The sequence below is a fragment of the Balaenoptera physalus genome (assembly GCF_965194825.1).
Source record: "Balaenoptera physalus genome assembly, chromosome: 15".
Taxonomy (NCBI): Eukaryota; Metazoa; Chordata; class Mammalia; order Artiodactyla; family Balaenopteridae; genus Balaenoptera; species Balaenoptera physalus.
Genome location: NC_138894.1, coordinates 12,549,361 through 12,566,103, shown reverse-complemented (window position 1 = coordinate 12,566,103; position 16,743 = coordinate 12,549,361). Strand labels below are relative to the sequence as shown.

The window sequence follows — 16,743 nt, the reverse complement described above, 5'->3', positions numbered from 1 at the left end:
CTTGAAAAGCGCGTGTGAGCCCATCATATTCTAGGCTGCACGCTGGGCGTCTTAGGAGATGAGGAGGGACCTCCGACCCTGTCCTAGGAGGGGGCCACGTAGCAAAAAGGGCCACAAAAGAGGTGCCTGCTCTCCCGGAAGAAGAGCAGGGGTGCCTTTTTCTATTTTATATACTCTATTGTTTGGATTTCTCTTTCTTCCAAAAATAACCTCTCCCCACACTTTTTTTTTTTTTTTACAGTTTTCCCACCCATCTCATTCTCCACCTTCCTGACGGTAACACTGTTTTCTGGACTGAACCCAAGCTGTGGTCACAGGTCTTATCCCAGATTGAGTGTTCTTGCATTCGTTTTTTAATAATAGAAAGTGAAGATACTTCTAAAAAATAAGACCAGACAGATACTCTGTGTATTCTGAGCGTTCAGCAGACGTGTGAAGGGAAGTCGAAAAAAATAGAGAAAGGGCGAGAAAAGACAGTGGACATTCTAGGCCCAAGAGACACTGCACGCGGAGGAAGAGCATGCGGGGCAGTAGGCAGCTCGGGCGGCTGGAGTGGGGGGACCACGTGAGGCACGTTTGCAGGATGGGTGGGTTGGAGGGCTCAACAGTCTGTGGGGCTCACAGAGTTGTTCTGAGCAAGGGAGGGTCGTGATCTGAGGTGTGCTTCGGAGAATTAACCCAGCAGTGGCATCTCAAATGCATGTATCAAGGATCTGAGGTTGAGGTGAGTATGGCAGTTCCTGAAAGGGGAGACAGGGCTCTGGACCACACCGTGGGAACAGAATGGCGTGCAGCAGAGAGATAACGCGTGGCCACATCAGACCACGGCAGTGGTCCCAGTGGGGAGAGGGGGAAACGGTGCAAGAGGCATCCTGAGGGGGTTTGGGGAGGACGAGGAGGAGAGAGAACGGAGGGAATCCTGACAAGGAGGACTTGGAGTGAGTGATGGGAGATAAAGCACCACAGACCAATGAAAAACAGCTATGGGAGTCGTGGGATGAAAAGGGTGGGTTTGGTCCCTTTGAGTTTGAGTTGAAACACTGATGGAGAAACAACAAGTAGGTGGCCACAGAGTGAAGAAACTCAGAGGGGAAACCAGTATCAGCTACAGCCTGGGGGGCCCCTACCCACCAGCTGTTCGTGGAAGCTCTGAGAATGGATGGCCCTCCAGGGAAAGAACATCAAGTAGAAAGAGCAGAGACGAGGACTCTGAGGGGGGTTAACTGGGAAGAACTGTGGTTCGGGCAGGCTGCCTGCTGTGCTGAGATGCTAATTATAAAGTACCCTCAGCTCATCACTGCCCGGACCCCTCTCTCATCACAGCATTTCAGAGCACATTACCCTGCCTCACTTGGCATAACCTCTTAGCATATGTCCTTCCAGATTTTTCTATGGATCTCTAACACTCCTTCCTCTTTTCTTTTAACAACAATGTGCTCCAACTGTATTGTAACCTGCTCTTTTGGCTTAATGGACCATAAGAATCTCTCCTTGAGAATAGACACGTAAGTGCATTTAAGGCCATTTTAACGGATGTGGGTGTACCATGTTTTATTTATTTCCTATTGTCAGGAAATCCAGTTGTTTCCAATTTTTCAGTACTATGAACAACTCAGCCATGACCAATCTTGTGGCTAAATCTTTGAACACATCCTTTTTTCCTAAAGATCAAGTCCCAGGATTGGAAATCTGGGAGCAAGCACATGCATACCTAAGGCTTTACGAAAAGAACTGCCAACCAGCCTTCCAGAAAGACAGCTTATTCCTCCCTCAAGTAGAGTGTGACGGGTTCTGTTTTCAATCTTGCTAACATTGTTTTATAGGCAAACACACGGTATTTTATTGCTGCTTTCATATGTAGTTCTTAAAGTTAAACATTTTTTCATATCTGCTATTATTTACTTCTTCATTTATGAGATGCCTTCACCGATTTTGAGCACATTTTTTATTGCAGCTTCTGTCTCTTTTTTCTTTAATTTGGAAGTGCTCTTGATATGTTAAATAGTCACACTGTCATATTTTGCCCAATTTGTGCTTCAGTCATTGTGATCTGCTGGCAGTTGTGCTGATGGTGTTTGCTGTACAAACATTGTCATTATTTCTTTTTCTTTTTTAATTTATTTATTTATTTTTGGCTGCATTGAGTCTTTGCTGCTGTGCGCGGGCTTTCTCTAGTTGCGGTGAGTGGGGGCTACTCTTAATTGTGGTGCATGGGCTTCTCACTGCGGTGGCTTCTCTTGTTGCAGAGCATGGGCTCTAGGCGCCCGGGCTTCAGTAGTTGTGGTGCACGGGCTTAGTTGCTCCGTGGCGTGTGGGATCTTCCCAAGCAAGGGCTCGAACCCGTGTCCCCTGCATTGGCAGGCGGATTCTTAACCACTGGGCCTCCAGGGAAGCCCTGTCATTATTTCTTGAACCAACCCAAACCTACTGAGTTTCTCTTCATAGTTTTCTCTTCATAGTTTCTACCTTTGACCACAAACTCTCAAAGGCACCGTCATGAACACTCACCACTATGGTTACCATGATGCAGATGTTTTTCGTATCCTTCCAGAAAACCATCTGAGGAGTGACTTTCGCAAAGTGTACAAGTCTCCCAAAGAATGCAGTCAGACAGAGTACTTCTGCTATCGAGGTAGCCTGTGATAGAAGAGAGAGAGGGAGCCAGCGCCCTGCCGCTCAGAGGCATGGCTTAATTCTCTCTTACCACCCTGACCTCCGACCCCCCCCTGACACCACCCTGTGAGCATTAGCAATGTCCCTTAATTTTACTGAAAGTTGCAGCAAAATTCCTTGCTGGTTGGAATGGTTTCTTTTTCTTAAGGGGAAACCTGCCCCTGAACCACAAATCCCATGACCCAGCTGGCAGGGCTTCCTTGGGGCGGGGGCTGAATCAGCAAGCAGAGGACCCCCGGCAGGCATTTCCTCAGAAAATGGGGGGGGGGGTCAGGGATGGCAGAAGCAGGGGCAACCACTATGCTCTCAAATTCCCCACATTCATACTCAGAATAGACACCTAGAAGTTCAGTTTCTCTAATAATAACGCTCCGAAGATGTGTTTCGAAATGCCAGGTCGTTCCTTAGACATCGCCGCCACTGCTGTGCCACTGCCTGTATTTGGTTGGTTAGAGGAGAGAACGGAGACCCCTGGGCCCACTGCAAAGTCCTGACCATCTCCTCCGTGGGCTCCAGGACATCAATTCCAAACCCCCCGCAGGCAGCTAGATTTGCAGGCTGTGCGTGCGGCCCATGCTTTGCCTGCCATTGCCAGGAGACAGTAAATCCTCCTGAACAAGGGCACTTTCCTCCATTCATGGGGAGAGGAGGATGGCAAAGTAGGACAAGATGGGGAAAGGGACGGTTTGGCTCAGGCTAGGAAGATGGAAAGGTCTGGGGTGAGGGTGGAGGGAATGAACTTCCTAAGGGACAGGAAGACGGGGCTGGGTCTGGGCCCTGAAAGCAGCAGGTGGCACAATTCCCCCATCCCCACCCCGGCCCTCATGAGGCCTGGGCTCCGATATGGGCTGCAGCCCCTTCAAACTTTCTAGCTCTCAGCCTGTTCACCTTTCAGGGGCTATAAAGACTCACTGTCAAGGCCAGGCTTGCAAAAGGGCCTGGAGCAATCCCAGGACACCCTTGCTCAAGATAAGATGTTCTTGGTAATGCTGAATCTGGCCAAAGCTCCCCCCCATAATGCATTGGATTTTAGAGGCTTGAAGTACAAACACTGGCTGAAGGGACACTCTGGAACTCAGGCAGCCAAGCCCACGCTGCATGTGACCGATAACAAACAGAAAGGCGAGGACCCACAGGGAGGCCATGGGCTGAGAAGAGACCCTGTGGGCCTCTCGCCTCGGCCAGTGCCGTGGGGAGGGCAGGGGGGGCGGTAGGGGGACCGACCCTGTCCAGGCTTGTGAATGCACAGCGCTGCTTCATCAACTTGGTGTTTGTTTCGAAAGTCACTGGGCTAAAAGTTTTCTACCCAGAGGCTTCATTAATCGGGACATCCTCATCAAACGGATGTGTGGAAGACCGCCAACTTTGAGCCCCCAAAGAACCACGCTTCTGGTTTTCACCCCCTTGTGCAGTGTCCTCCCCTGTTGACTCAGGGCTCGGGCATGTGATGGGCTTTGGCTTTGGGACATCAGCAAGTGTGGTGTGTGAGGAGGTGGGTGGTGCTTGCTCCCTGGGATGTTCCTTCTTGGACCCCACCCACCCATTGGGAGAAGCCCAGAGCATGTGGAGTGGCCGTGTGGAGGGGAGCAGGGGCACTCTGGTCCACAGCTCCAGCCAGGTGAGCTCCCAGCTGCCAGCCAGAGATCTAGCACCCTAGCCAACATGAAAATCTGCCCGCCTGAGCCCAGCCACCTGCAGAATCATGGGAGATAATAAAAGGCTGTTCTTTAACGCAAAGGGTCAAGGAACTCTCTCTGTCAAAGGACCAGACAGTAATATTTTAGGCTCTGCAAGTTATACAGTCTCTTGCCTACTCTGAGAGGCAAGAGCCGTGTCGAGTCAAGAATTAATGTGAGCAGGTCATCAATTTATTACTTAGACTCATCTGGAGTAGCTGGGTAATTTGATGTATTACTTAAAAGCACCTATCAATAATGATTTATGACTATGAAAAAAGCTGGAAATGTGGCAAGTACAAGTCATATATTACACTATATTATGACATTGTCTACTCGGCATTAAATAAATACGCTTTTAAAACATCATTTGTCTGTCCAGTTCGTCCCTGTAGGCACAGGAGACCAAAAACTGCCACTCCCTTTCCAATGCCTACTGATGAAAGCATCAGCTCAGCGAGTAGGCAGAATTCCTCCAACCCCTCCAGCAAGAAAAATAAAACCAAATCCATACTTATTGAAATCTGAGGGGAAAAAAAAGGAAGAGGCATGGGACCCAACTCATCTCTGACAAAGTCTGGTTAGCCATTCTGTGTTGAATGCTTACCAAGAAAGGGAGCGGGAACAAGGCCGGTTCCTCAAAGAGGGCAAGAGCGAGGTCCACCCAAATGAAGAAGTAAGTGGCTGCCCGCATTGTCCAGTGGTTATAGAAATGGTAAAGTCTGGAGCAGAGAAGAATAAAGAAGTTTATAAACAATGAGCAGGAGTTAAACAGCACCCCCAAATCCCATCAGAAGAAGAGTAGTGGAATGTAAAATACAAAGTCCCCTCTCTGGCCACCTTTCCTTTCAATTCTAGAGAGTGAGGGGTAGCATTTCATTGAGCGCACACTATAAAACGCTAACAGAAAAAATCAGGGATATTATCATATCTCAAAGCACATTCTCTTAACAGTCTCAAGCTAGGATTAGCACCCTCCCCATGGGGTGGTGGTGACCCTAGGATGTACTTTTAGAGGACTGATGCAGAACAAACCCTCATTAGAGTGACCTGTTACTACGTGGCACAGGAGCCTAACCGATTTCTAATGTGCATCAGCCCATCAGGGCATGGTGGACTCAGAGAGATCTCGTGGTCACACGGGTCTCTTCCCATCAGGGGGACAGTCCCCCAGCATCCAGGCATGAGGTATTCACTGCTGCCTTTCAGGCACTGACACTCAGTGCTGATGAAAGAATTTTTTTTTTTCTTATCCTGAGCCATATCTTTGGTTTTAGTTCAACCCCTAGGGGGTTAGGGAGAAAAAGCTGAATTCCCATGAAAAGAACAAACGTGTAAGTCGCATCAAAAGGCAACAGAAAGGAAAAGGACAAGTTTTCTTTTCATTTAGGCGCCTCTAAGAGGACAACTATATCTAGGAGGGAAAGATGATGACATGTTTTTAATTTGGATGCTTTATCTCCTGTCCTGGGTGTTATTTACTCATTTATCTGTTCTTAGTATATCTGTTGAATGCGTCCCTACCTGTGAGGTACCATGCCATTAGAACTAAAAAAAAAAAAAGGGATAGGATTTACCCAACTCTGTGTGCCATACCATATATACTTCTCAAAATATTTGTGGAAACAGTGCCTTCAGTTTGGGTTCAACTTCAAGAATATGAAGTGCTAAAGGAGAGGTGATTCTAGGTGATAGTTTAACACTTTAATTACCTGACAGCCTGAGGGGATGTTTCAAATGGAACGTTTCTGTTGTACTGAGCGTCAGAAACATAGGCAGCTGCCAGGAGAAGGTCCTGATCCTCATTGGGAGAAAGTAAGGGGAGAACAACAGTCAGAGTCGGAAAGGATACTTTACTTTTTCGTTTATAAGTACTTATTGAGTATAAAAGGAAACTCCTCTTCACCTCTCCCCTGGGCCCCACTCTCGCCAGACAGAACCAGCATTAATGGTACTGTATGTTCACCTCCAGATGTTTTCCTGAGCAATGAGAATCCTGCAGTGGGGCTGAGGCACAGGCATGCTTAACTTTTCTGAATTTAAATGTAGGTTCTCAGAGGAGGAAACGAAAACAAGAAAGCACTGAACAGTATATACAGATGTACTTAAATGGTGTATTTATACATACATATATAGGATTATGTACACAAACATATATATACACACACACATATATATAAACATAAAATTATATTTAGGCTACTTGATAGTTGGTTAGAGGGATTTTCAAATTTAATTTTGACAAGTCAATTATTGCCTTTCTTGACAATTTTTGAACTTAACTCCTTCTCAAGGTATGACCTCATTCTATACATACACATAATTTTAAAAGAATAAAATTGTTTTCATACGACACAAAGCTTATTTTTTCACTCAATATATTCTGGACTTTTTTTTCATGACAATACTTATAGATCTAACCCATTCTTTTTAACAAATGCCTCTTCCTTTAGGTAGTTTCCCTTTTGCAATATATTTTGAACACAATTATATTGAATATTTTAATATATATTTATTACACACACGTACTTTTGTACCATAGGAGTGTCTCTGTAGGATAGAGTATAACTTGTGGATGGAAGGTATGTCATTTTCTATTTTGATAGGTACGACCAAATTGTCTACCCCAAAGTTACGCATTTTATATGCCTCAAAATAGTACATGAATATACATGTTTTCCTGCTTCTCACCAACATTAATATGATTTTAAATGGTTGATAACATCCAATCAACCAAAGGGGCATCTTGAGATTTAGTTTAATTTGTCCATGACCTGTACAGCTGAGCCCCATTGGTGATGGCTCACACTTCTGATTCTGTATAAATTAGATAAAGAATACATACAAACAGACTGGCTATTTAGACCTCCTTATGTACTTCAGAAGGAAACACAACCTGATTATCCAACTGATTACCGGAGTTACCTCCTCAAAATAGAGGACATCTTCCTGCCTGGACTGGTATGGAAATCTCTTACTGGTCAAGAACGTTAATTTTGAAAATGCATGAAGTATTCGGAGAGGTCAAAAGATTCTAAATTTTATATTTAATTTTCATATCAAACACCCATAGTAGATATTTGTACACATAGTAGAACTGTGTTTCCTAAATTTATTTCATATTGCAACACTTTAAAAAATAAGTTCTATTGCATTAAAAACACAAACATTAGTTATTATGTCTTGTAATAGACATTTCACCAAAGAAGATATAAGGATAGTAAATAAGCACATGAAAAGATGCTCAACATCTTTAGTCATTAGGAAAAAGCAAATTTAAGCCACAATGAGATACTACTACATGTTCACTGGAATGGCTAAAAATAAAGACTGACCACACCAAGTGTTGACAAGGATGTGGAGCAACTAAAACTCTTGTTGGTAGGGATGGAAAACAGTGCATTTACTGTGGAAAACAGTTTGGTGCTTTCTTGGCCATTCCACTCCTAAGTAGTTACCAAAGAGAAAGAAAGCATACGTCCACACAAAGACTTGTACATCCAGCCCAAGAATGTGGCTTATGTTAGACATGTCATTCCAAAGTTGCACTGGTATATAAATGTTCACAGCAGCTTAATAGCCAAATGCTGGAAACAACCATAAGGCTCTACAAACAAGTGAATGGATAAACAAAATGTGATATATCTGTACCAGGGAATACTACTCAGGAATTAAAAGGAATGAATCACTGATAAACATAACAAAATGGATGAATCTCAAAATAATTGTGCTGAGTGAAAGAGGCCAACCCCTCCCCCCTCAAAAAGAGTACCTACTATATGAGTCTATCTATATAAAATTCTAGAAAATGCAAACCAATCCATAGTTCCAGAAACCAGATCAGTTGCCTGGGGACGGGGCACTTGGGAGGAGGAGGAAGGGGATAGAGAGATGAGGCATGAAGAAACTTTTGGGGGTGATGGATACATTCATCACCTTGAATGTTGTGTTAATATCACAAGTGTATTCATATACCAAGGCTCATCAAACTATAGACTTTAAATGTGTGGCTTAGTGCATATCAATAATAGCTTAATAAAGCTTTAAAAATTGCCCTCCAAAAAAGATAACGGTTTGGATTCAAAACTGATGTGGAACAATAATCCCACAGGTGAATTAACTGCTGTAAGAACCCATCACCTACTGATTCATGTGCATTCTCAGGGCTGGTATGGCAATTCTTAAGGGCAGTTTATTAAAACCGAAGAAGCATCATGTAAATGTGTTAAACACTTATCACACATTTACTTTTACATACTTAAAAAAATATTTTAGAAGTATAGTAGAAAATCTAATATCAATTATTTTTCCCTGGAACATCTTGAACATTGAGGAACACCAGAGTTCCCCAGGATATGCTCAGAAATCTATTTTAGGTATAAAATGCCTAGCATCAGCAAGAGTTGATTTTTTTTTTTAAATGAACACATGTTAATTTTAAGAAAGTTTCATTAAGCCTCAAAAAGATCATACTGGGACAGCAAAGAATTCTAATATCAAGGTTTTTTAAAAAGAATATTTAAAGCAAAATGTCTCAAAGGCACTACTGTTCCCAACTTTAAAAGATGACGAGGGAATTCCCTGGCGGTCCAGTGGTTAGGACTCCTGCTTTCACTGCCAAGGGCACAGGGGTTCGATCACTGGTCGGGGAACTAAGATCCCATAAGCCGCACGGTGCAGCCAAAAAACAAAAAAGACAAAAAACAAGCAAAAAAATATGATGGTACTAATATCTACCCCAAAAGATGGGTGTAACAGACCCAGCAAAACAGTTTGTCCACAAACACGAACAGGAAAAACATGCTCACAAGCAATTCCTCAGCCAGCCGGGCCCTGGGGGTTACCTCCCTCAGACCCCACCCAGACTCCCGGCATTGAATCTACAAGCACCACGGCACCCCATCCAATTGCCCCCTTGCCAGCTGAACTTATGCCTGTCACGTTTAAATACGCTGACACTTTCATAATAGCTAATTTACCTTTACAGTAACGTTTCAAAGTGTTCCCATTCTTAACAGCTATTACGTTTCTGACAGTCTGTCTCCTTTTAAGATCTCATCTGCTCTATCTTCTGGTTCTTCTTGTCTTCCCTCCCTCCATCCCGTTTGTGTACACCTTCCAAGTCTCCTACCCAATTTTGCTTGGGAAGAAGTACTCTCAACAGGCAAACTTATGGTAAATGAGCATTCTCACTTGTATTAAGGCCATTTGTATCTTCCCATAAAATGAATTTTTTTTCATCCACCCCAAGAATGTGGCTTATGTTAGACATGCCGTTCCAAAACTGCACATACTTTTCAAGTTTACACGAGAATCACTGCCCATGTCTACCATGAAAATGGCAAAGACCGATTATCAGGCGTTTCCCCAGATGCAGCTGATAAGTGGCTTTGTACATCAAAACAGCAGCCCCACCCTAGGGGAGGCCCTGCTGACCCCCTGGACAGTAGATCTCACCTCCGAGGCACAATACAATCACCTTCAGAGGTTTTGCTTGTAAAGATTCTGTTGCCCAGACCAGTTGCATCAGAATCTCTGGGAGGTGGGACCCAGGATTGAATTTTTAAAGTTCCTGGGTGATTCCAACGTGCAGTCAAGATTGAAACATCACTGGTCTAAATATGGCCATTTTACTACTGCTTCTCATAGGTTTTGTATTTTCTTGGCACCCTGACAATAACTGACTTCTCCTGATTTTCTTTTTCTCCTTTTCTCAGAGCCGTGACATTTCCTTTCCGCTCCCCAAGACTTAAAAACGTATTTAAGATGTTTGTGTTTTCTCCTCCCACGCTCCCCACTTTGCATGCCTTCAGTCTGAAGAAGGTGAATAACTTAAATCCCTCCGGGTGAGAGGGAGGAGATCGTACAAGAGGGAGGGAAAAATGGATTCCAGAAGCTCTGGCGGACAGCAAGGAAGTGTGGGAATAAACAGCTGTAAGCTCCAGATACCTTTAAATCAGGCAACAGGAACCTTGACAAAACTGAAGTTGTTGATAGAAGTGCTTTGAAAAAAGCCAATATGACTTGCTTAGATATAGAAGAAAATTAACATAACTTAAGGTAAAGAGAAGTTACCATAAATTTCAAGTAAAAAAATTCTTCCCTGTCTCAGTTTTTCCCTGTGTCATTACAAGCACTATACCTTCTGTCTGTCTGTCTGTCTCTGCCTCCCTTCTTTCCTCCCATAGGTTATGGGCACTCTGATGTCCAGAATACAGTAGGTCATTGCTTTCCCATGCACCCCCATTCAAAAGCTTCAGGCGACTTCTCTTTGCCTGGAGTGCCCACGGAATCAGATGTCAACCCCCTGGCTTAGCGCTTAGGGGCCTCACAATCTCCCCTCTGTCTTGGATCCCTCACTTTCCCTGCAGGAACCCCCTTCTCTGGCCCAAATTCGTGGACTGACTGTCCCACTCCCACGCCTGATCCCTTGCTCGCCTAAAACCAGGAACATCCTTTCCATTTCCCTTCACGGGGACCCATCTCAAATTTCACTCTCTCCACAAGGGCTGCCCATACCAGCAGCTTCCATTTCCATATGGGAAGACGGCCAAGGGAAGCTTGTGAAGTATACGGTGAGCATTCCATACAAAGAAATGGCTGCTGGGGGTAAGCTGGGCATGGCAGCCGAGGCAGGAAGGGTGAGAAAATAGGGCGCCGCTCGGTGTGGGTATAAACACCTCATGTCCCTCTGTGCAGAAAGCGACAACCTCCCGGCCAAGGGCAGCCTGAACATGTGTTTTCTTTGGCCCAGAGAGCGCTTTCTGGATGCTGGCTACTGAGTCAATTTTTTTAAAAACTGGAGCAGACACAAAAATGTGAACTTCTGGTTTCTCTTCAAAAGATCATAACATCTGGCCACGTTGGGTTGTATTGCAGTAAGTTTTTGTAACGCACCCTGATATTCAGTCTCCTGAGCAAACGCTTATTATTTTCCCCAATTCTGTGGGTCGGCCGGGAAGTCGTTCTGGTCCGGGCCAACTTAGCTGGTCTCTATGGTCATCTGGGGCTAGATGGTCTGGAACAGCTGCACTCACACATCTTGGCCATGTGCATCACACAGTCCCAAGAGCCCCAAAACACGGTGATCTAAGAGTTGGATGAACAGGTTTAAGAAAAAGAACATTCAAAAAGAAGCACAGGAACATTCAAAAAGAAGCACAGGAAGTATCAAGTGATCTAAGAGTTGGATGAACAGGTTTGAGAATAAGAACGTTCAAAAAGAAGCACAGGAAGTATCAAGAGGTGATCACATACAGTCACAAAGGAACAGCACAGGACACTGGCTCTCAGCCTTGGCTGCACTTTCAATCCTTGGTAGCTTTAAAATTGCTGTTGCCTGGTCCAGACCACACAACAGCAATTAAATCAGAATCTCAGGGTAGCTACATTTCTAAAAGCAGGTAATTCTGACCAACAGTAAGGCTGAGAATCACTAGCATTGGATTATTTCTTTTTCAAAGCTGAAAGTGTTGGTCAAAGTACCAGAATGGGTGGCCATCTTAGTAGCAGCCAAAAGAAACTCCAGGCAGAAAAGGGTTTTAAAAAACTCCTTGAAAGGAGAGGGTGGAAATGCATTTCAGGTGACTAGGCAGTTTCTTATGAAGTGACCCCAAACTAACTTTTAAAAAGGTTAACCAGGTCATACTGGCTACCCAGTGTCCGAGGTCAGAGCTTCAGTTTAATGACTCAATTGTCACTGTTCTGCTGAGAACTACCTGTTGGTACCAGGCTCCTCACCTGTTATGCCTGCTCCCCTGGGGGAGGTCTTTGAAAGATACTAAGACATAAATAGCTGGCCCTTGCAGGCATGCATTAAGCCAACGCTTCACACAGGACTCAGCCAGGACCCTGGGCTGTTTTCAGACCTCGCATTTCTTGAGGTCTCAAATTATTAGTTTTTTACAGTCTTCTCTTATCTTGACAAAGAAGCATTAAGTACACACAGAGAGAGACATGGACAGTCTCAAGCTAAAAAGATTTTCTTGCCATAGAAGGTGGGTGATCACTGTCAGTTCCATCATTTTTGCAGAATGAGGGGAGCAAGACCTGGATTGGGTCAGAGCTGGGGACCGAGAATCCTTTCCCTCCTCTCCTTGAACTGCTCTGCCCTGCTTGTTCCCTTAAGGGACAGGGACATGGTAGAATCCACCTGTTGGAAGTGGCCAAGCCCCTTCGGGAGGCCCGCAGGCCAGGGAGCAATGACCGGGGCACGGCTTTTTCACCCCACACATAAGCCTGCCCTGTGGACCGTCTTGAGCAGGCCGCAGGGGCCATACTGGCACAGCAGCCCAGACCTGAAGGGGCCACTCAAGGAGAGGAAGACAGAGCTACAACACCCTCCAGCTCCCACACACTGGCACAACCAAAGGAAATGCAGCACACATGAAAAGCCTACGTGTGCCAGGCACCGTGTCCTGGGCCTGAGGGACACGGTCTTCGAGACTCCTCCGAGATGGGAGTGATTTATCATCGCCACTTTACAGAGGGGGAAACCAGAGGCTTTCAGCGTCTTGCAATTCACAGCTAAAATTTCCTGAATCAGAGCCGAGGCTCTTTCCATTGGAGCCTTGCCTCTCTCTCCACTCTCTGAGTTCTTATCCAGCGAAAGGGAACAACCCAAGAAGGACTCTTGAAAGCCCCAAGTCTTCCAAAGCTCAGGCTGTCGGAGGGAAAGCAGAGCTGGGCGACTTGTGCAGCGCGTCTGCTTGGCCCGCAGGGATCGGAAGAGCCAGGGCTGCATCAGCACTCCCAGCGCCACATCCTGCAGCCTTCTTCCCGGGCGTTTCCCTGCAGCGGGACCCTCGCTTGTTTTCCCGCCGCCATGGAGCGCCGTGCGGCGGGCGCGGGCCACCCAGACCCGGGGGCGCGCCACACGGGGACAGGACCCCCAACACGCAGCCCGGGCCCCGATTCCAGCTTGGCCCCCATCCGGGGGAGGCGGCTCCGGGCGGGCCTCTGGGTGCAGGCTTGACAGCTCCCGTAAAGACCCTAACGTGCGGGGTTGCGGCCTGAGGCAGGGCGCCTCTGCGCTCCAGCGGCGGTGCGCTTCCCGCACACGGAGCGCCCAGAGGACGCGGAGGACCCAGAGGACTGAGGAAGCCCGGGGGCGGAGGGGCTCCGCACCCGCATCCCCGCCCCGGGGCCCTCGTTCCCCCCAGACGGCGCTGGCTGGGCCCGGGGTCGCTCTCCACCCGGGAGTCCCGGGGACGGCGGGCGCGCGGAGCCGGGAGACTCTGCCGTCGGCGCGCGGCCACCAGCCCTCGGGGCGCCCTTACCTCCAGGGCGGGCGGCTCCTCGGGGGACGACGGGCGTGGGCGATGCAGCCCAGCGGCTCGGTGGGCCCCGGGCATCGCGGCGGCGGCGCGCGGGGCGGGGATGGGGGAGCGTCGGGGCCGCGGGCAGCGGACTCTGCCCTCGGGCGGCAGCAGGCCCGGGCTCGGCGCGCTCCGCTCGGCCCTTCACGTGACCGCGGCGGGGCCCCGCGGGCGGAGGACTGGGGGCGGGCGCGGCGGGTCCCCGGCTCTGGCCCCTTCCCGTCCGGCCTCCGGGCTCTTGCTGGAGCCGGGGGCGGGGACGTGGTCCAGCCGGGGGCGGGGGCGGGACGCGGATCCGGGGGGCCCGAGGCGCAGGGGATTAGAGGCCAAGCTGGCAAAGGGTCCCAGCCGTGTGCCCCGGGCGTGTCACTGAGCCCGGGTTTCTGTATCAATAAAATAGGAACAAGACCTTCCTCCCAGGGTTGTCTTCGAGAATTAAAGGAGTTAATATATTTAGTGGCTGCCACTGGCAGGTGCCCAGTAAATGATGGTTTCCTCCCCGTCCTAGTAGAACCCCCTGGAGAGCTGGGTGTGGACCCAGAGAGAAGACCCCCAGGGCAGATGCCTCCGGGGAGGGGGTTGCGAACCCTCCTCCCTTCCTCCAGTCCCAGCAGGAACTTGGGGTTACAGAGCTACTGAATTTTTGAAAGAAAGCAGAAATCTGGATTTTCATGAGGATGTTCCTGATTTTTATTAATGTTAGTCATGAATTTTAAATAATGATAATAAATACTTGCAAGCCAAATATTAGATGGGCTTTGGCCTGTAGGGCAGGTGGTCCTCAGCTCCTGTACCAACGAACTTCACTGACACCTCCCAGAGGACGAAGAGGCCAGGCAGGTAGGGGACTGGCCCTGGTCACCGAACAGGAGGCATGGTGTCCCTCTGGGTTCATTAGAACCCTGTGCTTTGTACTATTGGATGCCAAGGTCCAGGTCCAGTACTGTGGCAGACAGAATTATCTCCCCTGCCCCCCGCCCAAATTCCACATCCTAATCCCCACGATTGTGAATCTGCTACTTTATTCCTCTACAGAGACTTTACAGTTGTAATTCGGGTTACTAATCAGTTGACCTTAAAAGAGTGATTATCCTGGATGATCTAAATTGACCCAGTGAAATCACATGAGCCCTTAAAAGCAGAAGAGGAAGGCAGAAGGGGTGGTGAGAGATGAAACTCCAGGAAGGACTCAGAATGCTACTGCCTTGAAGATGAGGGGAACTACAAGAAACTGAATCTGCCATCAATTTGAATGAGCCTGGAAGGGAATTCTTCCCAGAGCCTCCAGAAGAGAGCACAGTGCCTTTATTTCAGTGGTTTGAGACTCAGAGCATAGAATCCAGCCATGCCTTGCTGGACTTTTGACCACAGACTGGGAGCTAAATGGATGTTCGTTTAAGCCCCTAAGTCTGTGGCACTTGGTTACACGGCAAGAGAAAATGAATACAGGACACTGGCCTTTCAATGCCAGATTCAAGTTCTTGCAGTGAGGCTGGCCTACAATGAGAAGGTCAGGTGGCCCCAGTTCCTCAGTAGGCATGCCAGGCATTGCATTTGCCACCATCCACCTCCTCTGGTTGTTCCCTCTCAATTCCAACATCACACCCTCTGGGAGGCCCTTCCTCAACTTCTCCCAGCCAGTAGATCACTTCCTCTCTGTGTTCCCATGCTCTTCATGAAAACAACCACATGGTACCTCAGTTCCTCTATTTATATATGTTGTCCTGCCCCACTAGGCCACAAGCACCTGGCAGAGATGGGGCAGGAAACCTTCATCTTTGTATCCCCAGCTCCTAGCCCGGAGCAGGCACGTGGTAGGTAAGTGAAATACAAAAGCAGAATTCATACCAGCTTGTAGCCGATGACCCACGTCTACAGGGTGTCTGAAATAATTACTTCTTATAACTGTTTATTGTGTGGATTACTCTAAAGCTCTCTGCATGCTCTTGAGAAAAGACAATGATTCTATTTCTATCCAAAGTCGTGACTTATGGAATGGTTGTTTTACAGTGGGGTCTTTTAAAATGGCTTTTCTTTGATACAGTGTAAATGTGTGCATTGTAAAGAGTAGAAACAACTAATCAAAGATAACCGCGGTCAGTGAGTTTAGGCGAGCATCCTTCTCCACATCTCTCTACCTGCACACACTTTAACACGCATGTATGCAGCTCTGTGAAAATGAGATTGCATCCCACCCTGCAGACGCTGCTGACCTTGACCTTCTATCTACATCCTTCCTACCCAGGAACCCAGAATCAGGCCAGGCCTCCACCCATCTCTCACTAGAGGATAATTCTGCCTGGTTTAGGCGAATCCAAACGGGGTGTTTTCCTGGCAACAGTTACCAAGGAGAGTATGCGACTTAAGGTAGCTCAACCTGACTAAAAAGAAGCGATGGGCTTAAGAAGAAAGGTTTCTTTTTCTCTCTCCCCTCCCCTTCTCCTATAAATGTAAATTTTTTAAAACCCAAAAAACACGGATTCCTAATGGCCACTGGCAACGATCTTGCAGCCAGCCTTGGGTAAGGATGATTCTGTGGACGTCAGAGCAGAGAGATGCAAGCATCCAGGTCTCTGAGGGCCTTGGCAAGAGGCTGCTTTTTGGTACTTCCATCCTTAGAACTGTCTAACCTTTGCACTGAGAATTATGTGGGCTATATCATAGGACTCAGGAGACAGAATGTGGTAGATCTGTATGGCTGACAGGAAAAAATCTGCAACATAGTACATGGTGGTAGTACCCTGCATGGAGTTTGATATCTTTTGTATACATTTTTTAAAGGATGCACATACCTATATTTTCTGATAAATGAATAAAATATTTTCCTGGAAGGATACATCAGGAAACTAATCAGTGTTTACCTTCGAGCACACAGCTGAAACAACAAGGGGCAGAAACATGAAGGGAGAGGGACTTTTTCCTCTTATTTTATACTTTTCTATAAGGTTTCATTTTTCACTGTATTTCTGTATTACTTTTATGTGTTCACACATGGTAAGAACAACAGGGAGGTGGGATGGAATCTAATCAGCAATTTTGTCTGTTTCATGAAAAAAATATTTTCTGTAATGGAAAAA

General features: G+C 47.0%; 1 protein-coding gene across 1 annotated transcript in view; it reads right to left on the bottom strand.

Annotated features, from left to right (window-relative positions):
• The window catches only part of LOC309643771 (two pore channel protein 2-like), a 39,813-nt gene extending 25,955 nt beyond the window's left edge, over positions 1 to 13,858 (bottom strand). The window contains exons 1-4 of the mRNA XM_082426787.1: positions 13,628 to 13,858; positions 6,062 to 6,150; positions 4,957 to 5,071; positions 2,509 to 2,637 (exon numbers count right to left, since the gene is read on the bottom strand). Coding sequence (XP_082282913.1) covers positions 2,509 to 2,637; positions 4,957 to 5,071; positions 6,062 to 6,150; positions 13,628 to 13,702 — 408 coding nt within the window. The 5' untranslated portion in view covers positions 13,703 to 13,858. The remainder of the gene's footprint in view (positions 1 to 2,508; positions 2,638 to 4,956; positions 5,072 to 6,061; positions 6,151 to 13,627) is intronic.
• Between the last annotated feature and the right edge of the window lie 2,885 nt (positions 13,859 to 16,743).